Here is a 4,721-nt window from a genome sequence, read left to right on the forward strand (position 1 = left end):
TTCCACTTTCAAGATTCCATTTCATTAATTCATTAACTTATTTATTCATATTTAAAATATTTTATAGAATTCTCTAATTCACGTTGAAATTTGTATTTGATGACAAAAATAGGATTAGAGAACTTTTTATTTATATTTATGTGAGTTCACTAATTATTGCACGACCTTTTTTGATGATCCAATGTTTGGTCAAGATTATTTTTTTTAAGATTTTTAATTGTTTATTTTGTCAGATAGATTCATGTATATTTTAGTGCAATGTATTTGAAATTTATTTGTCCAAAGGTTGTATTTGTAATGCTATGAATACATACGCTGCCGAGCTGAACCTCAACTTATGGAAAAGGAACGAAGCAACCGCAAATGACGCGGAACGCTTCTTGCTGTTGCTTCGTTCCTTTCACGTAATTCGTGCCTCCGCTCGCGTTTCGGTTCGCAAATACGTACATACCATAAGAATTCGTTGGTTTTAAGCCGCATGTTTTGTATATTTAAGTAAAATTTACTTTTTTAGTTTTCGTTTTTAAAGAGATGAGTTTAAACGGTTTTTGTGTAAATTTGTCAAACATCTAGTACTTGAAAATTGTTGAACCTATGTACAGTGCCTGTTATTATTGGGGCATTTTGTATAACTGTAATGATTAATTTTTGATCCTTCTATAATTAATCTAGGAAAAAAATAGCAATGGTATCATAAGGATGTTACGTGTTGATAGACAGCATTAATTAACTTAGGTATGTAATGCATTTCAAAAAATTTTCTGCAAAGTTGAACCCTGGACGAGTGCCACAGTCATGATCGAAAAATATTTCAAACTTCGATCTTTCATGAACGGCCTTATGAAAATAGTTAATTTAATCAAGCAACACAACTCAGTTTCAACAGCACACGCATTCCATTAATATGCTTGATGAAACTCTAAGTAACCAGCTCATGCACGGAGGTTCCATCGAAGCCAGAGTCAAGTTAGCCCTCAGTAGCTGGACAGGTCCCGCAGATACGTTAATAGTACACAACTGCTGATCATGTACAAATCGCAAGTGCGCCCTACTGTTGAATTTGGCAGCCACCTCTGATTTGGAGTCCCCAAATAATAGACAAAATCCCTTGACTCTGTGCAGAAACGGGCGATTCGTTTGATAAATTCCCTTCTCTGAACAAACGGATTGCAATCTTAAAAGCACAAACGTTCAAATGGAATCAGAATAGAATGAATTACAATTACACATGCATTGTAAGATGCTCCAATGAACCATGGTCATTGATCTCAACAGCTCGGCTGTGGTATTATTTGTCGGCATCTGTTTCCTCCTTCCTTCAACATGGGTCAAATTTGGCATCCACCTCTTGTCTGGAGCCTCAAAATACCTGAAAAAAAGCTTGACTCTGTGCAGAAACGTGCGGTCCCTTTAATAGATTCCCCTATCTTAACAAGCAGATTGCAATCTTTAGAGCACAGGCGTCAGGTAGGTATGCTGTCCTTGTTCTACCGGTACTACAATGGAAGATGCTCCGAGGAACTTAACGAGAAATACGACAAACACGCGCCCACATTTGTACACCTGTGACCTAGCAGGTGATCGGGATCATCGGGTGAGGATTGTCTAGACCTGGTTGCTTTGTGGTGGTCCAAATCTAAAGAGACTGACACCCGTATTCAGAGTCGATCCTTAAAGTTGTCTAAGTCAAGTGTCAGCCTTACCTAAGCAAAGGTAAGAACCGTCCTTACCTTTAACGCTTCTATACAGAGTCCACACTTTGAGCTTCCTTTCCTCAGGTAGAGACCTTTTGTCTACGCCGAAAGAAAGGTGTGACGTCATCCGAAACTTGTCGATGTCCTGCTTCTACGGAAACAACATGCCCCGTTTTGGGACAATCTGTGTGTTTATCTATGCTGTTGTCTATGGATTTAGTTCAAGCGTCTGTCGTAAATAAGTAAATAACATCGGCCTGTCAAAAGTCTCTGTTACATCTTCAGTTGAGTGTCTCGAAAGTTTCCTTTTTAAACAATGAATTCTCGTATTATAATCACGCCGAGTGAAAGGCAATGTTTATTAGATTTAATAAACACATATCCTGCCGTTGCCAGCATTTCGACTAATCATCTGCAACTTGGCGAGAAGAAAAATGCGTGGGCCAAGTTGACAGATGATTTCAACTCAATCGCCGGCAATCAAAAGGTTTGTATCTTTTGTAATTGAAATACTAACTAGCCATCACGCCGTTTCCCCACAGGGATACTCTTTTTTCATTCATATACATACTCTTCTATTGTTCCGATTCCGTAATACTATTATAATACTGTATTATTGAATTCCTTCTTAGCGGACCCAAGCGCAGCTTAAGAAATGCTGGGACAACATTAAGTCAAAAAGGAAGATGGAGCTCTGCGAGGAAAAGAGGAGCAGGATGAAGACGGGAGGGGGCAGGCTGTCGCCAACTGTCTCTGATGAGCATCATCCCGTTGACAGCGTGCTGGACTTGGCCACCAACGTTGAACTGAGCTTTAGCAACGACAGCGATCGCGGTTAGTTTAAGAAAGTTATGTGAAATATTTTGGCTACTTGTTTATTTAACTTTGACCTTATTTCTTATAAAGTATTGTTTAAGTTTCAGATACCGCTGTGCCCAGCACCAGCACGTCTGCTTTATTCAGCATGCCATGGACTGACCAGTCGACGGAAGTGCCGGTGTTTGGTAAGTCAATTTTTGATAATATAATTGATTCTTATCAATTCAAAATGTGATTTGTTGTTAGATGGTAGTGTTCGCATTTCTCTGTAGGAACTTATTACATAATTTTATCAGTTGTCATGCTAAATCTTAAATAATTTTCGAGATAGAAATATTGCAAAAGTGTTTTTAATTTTCAGATATAACAAAAACACCGGAGGAAAGTTCAACGCCCCAGCTCAAGACGAAGACACGTCGCATTATAGCCAAGAAAGGTGACTATATTTACCTCTCTATTTGCTGTGATTACTTGCATTTTCGTACAAAGGTTCAAATAATGCTCGGAGTTCGGAGAGCTTTACTTTAACCTCTCGTTTTCCACCATAAAGAAAGAGGGGCCCTGTTGAAGATGCTGTGTGGGGAATGTTTTTGAGGAAGGAGTGAAAATGGGTCTTGAAGAGACCAATGTTGTAGGAGGGAGGAAAAACAGAGGCCAGCAAATCGTTCCACAGCCGAGCTGTTGATGACAAATGTCATCCGTGTACATGCAATGAATATGCTAATATCGATCACTTCGTCGGTAATCTGGCCTCATACAAAAGATGCATTAAACTTAATTTGTTTGCTAGTAGGTACCACGATAATACATCATGTAAACATAATATGCCTACCAGTACTGCACTCCAAAACTATTTAATGTACTAGAAATCATAGGTACTTGAAAAATTTATCAAATCGGATGACATAATCCAGGATTTCTTACTTTTTATATTTAAATCTTTGTGGGTACCTTTTAGAGATAATTTATATTTCTACATTTTTACTGTTTTTTTTCTTACTTTAAATTTTAATTTTTACTTGTAATTTATAGTTTGCACTTTATATTTACTTTACACTTACTTACTTTACTGTGTAAATAAATAAATATGTTGGGCGCGTGTTTGGCGTGTTTCCCGACTGTGCACTATGTCATGGGGCACAGAGTGTTATTTACACAAATAAACCTGTTATTTACATTGATGACTAATCAGCTTGCAATTTTGTGTTGTTTCACTAATCAGCTTGTAATTTTGTGTTGTTTCAGACTTGATACCATCTAGTGGGCAGGTGGTTCGGGACGAGGGCCAAGTGCGTTGCCTCAGAAGCACCAATCTAACAAAGTACGATGAAGAAATGCACGTAGTAAGGATGGAGACTGCCCGGGAGCAGAGAGAGACTGCCCGGGAGCAGAAGGAGACTGCCCGGAAGCAGAGGGAGACTGCCCAGGAGATTGCCCGGGAGCAGATCGAGACTGCCCGGGAGCAGAGGGAGACTGCCCAGCAGATTGCCCGGGAGCAGATCGAGACTGCTCGGGAGCAGTCGAAAGGAGCTCGTCTGCAGAACGAACTTATAGAACTACAAATAAGAAGAGCGAAGGCAGAATTGGAAAAAGAGCTCGCCAATAAATAAATATGAATAAAAAATATATTAATCTCCAATAAATGTTTTATTTATTTTCCATTCTGTTTCAATTTTTTTGATAATGGACATTATTAATACATACATAGGTATATATTTAAGATAAACCCTTGTGCTCTTTCATAATTCAATACACAGCATAATTATAACATATTATAAAAAATATGACTTCACTACTCATTACATTAGATAAGGTGTCCTTTCACAGCATGACATTACACAGCACAATTACTATGCATTAAAAAATATGACTTCATTAGTCATAACATTAGATATGGTGTCCTTTCACAGTTCAATACACAGCACAATTACTATACATTATATATGGTGTCCTTTCACAGTTAATTACACAGCACAATTATTATACATTAGATATGGTGTCCTTTCACAGTTCATTACACGGCACAATTACTGACGTCACTATTCATTACATATATGGTGTCCTTTCACAGTTCATTACACATCACGTAAAATGTCTTTGGATAAATGCATCTCTTATCGTTCTGCCTGAAGCAGACTGCACCACCGAATTGACAGGTATATTTATACCCTCAAACCGCCCAAAATGCTGGTCGTTTGACGATATACA

At 38.2% G+C, this 4,721-nt stretch overlaps 1 protein-coding gene across 2 annotated transcripts; it reads left to right on the top strand.

The window, feature by feature from the left end:
- Positions 1-1,657: 1,657 nt before the first annotated feature.
- Positions 1,658-4,139, top strand: LOC149422802 (uncharacterized). Of its 2 annotated transcripts, none has more exons than XM_089633968.1 (5): positions 1,658-2,181; positions 2,327-2,528; positions 2,612-2,698; positions 2,875-2,949; positions 3,759-4,139. In XM_089633968.1, exons 1-5 carry the CDS (start codon positions 2,011-2,013, stop codon positions 4,121-4,123), a joined length of 900 nt encoding a protein of 299 aa, XP_089490094.1. In that variant the 5' UTR covers positions 1,658-2,010; the 3' UTR covers positions 4,124-4,139. The 2 variants fall into 2 exon arrangements, with proteins under 2 accessions (XP_089490094.1, XP_089490095.1); XM_089633969.1 differs by having other exon boundaries at positions 2,618-2,698.
- The last annotated feature ends 582 nt before the right edge of the window (positions 4,140-4,721 follow it).

Source organism: Hesperophylax consimilis, chromosome 7, assembly GCF_061612785.1.
Source record: "Hesperophylax consimilis isolate HC1 chromosome 7, BYU_Hcon_1.0, whole genome shotgun sequence".
Taxonomy (NCBI): Eukaryota; Metazoa; Arthropoda; class Insecta; order Trichoptera; family Limnephilidae; genus Hesperophylax; species Hesperophylax consimilis.

Excerpts from the sequence above, each read along its gene's own strand:
- LOC149422802 (XM_089633968.1), top strand. The coding sequence starts at position 2,011 with ATGAATTCTCGTATTATAATCACGCCGAGTGAAAGGCAATGTTTATTA. Across the intron at positions 2,182-2,326 it reads CAATCGCCGGCAATCAAAAG|CGGACCCAAGCGCAGCTTAA; the intron begins GTTTGTATCTTT and ends ATTCCTTCTTAG. Across the intron at positions 2,529-2,611 it reads TAGCAACGACAGCGATCGCG|TTTCAGATACCGCTGTGCCC; the intron begins GTTAGTTTAAGA and ends GTATTGTTTAAG.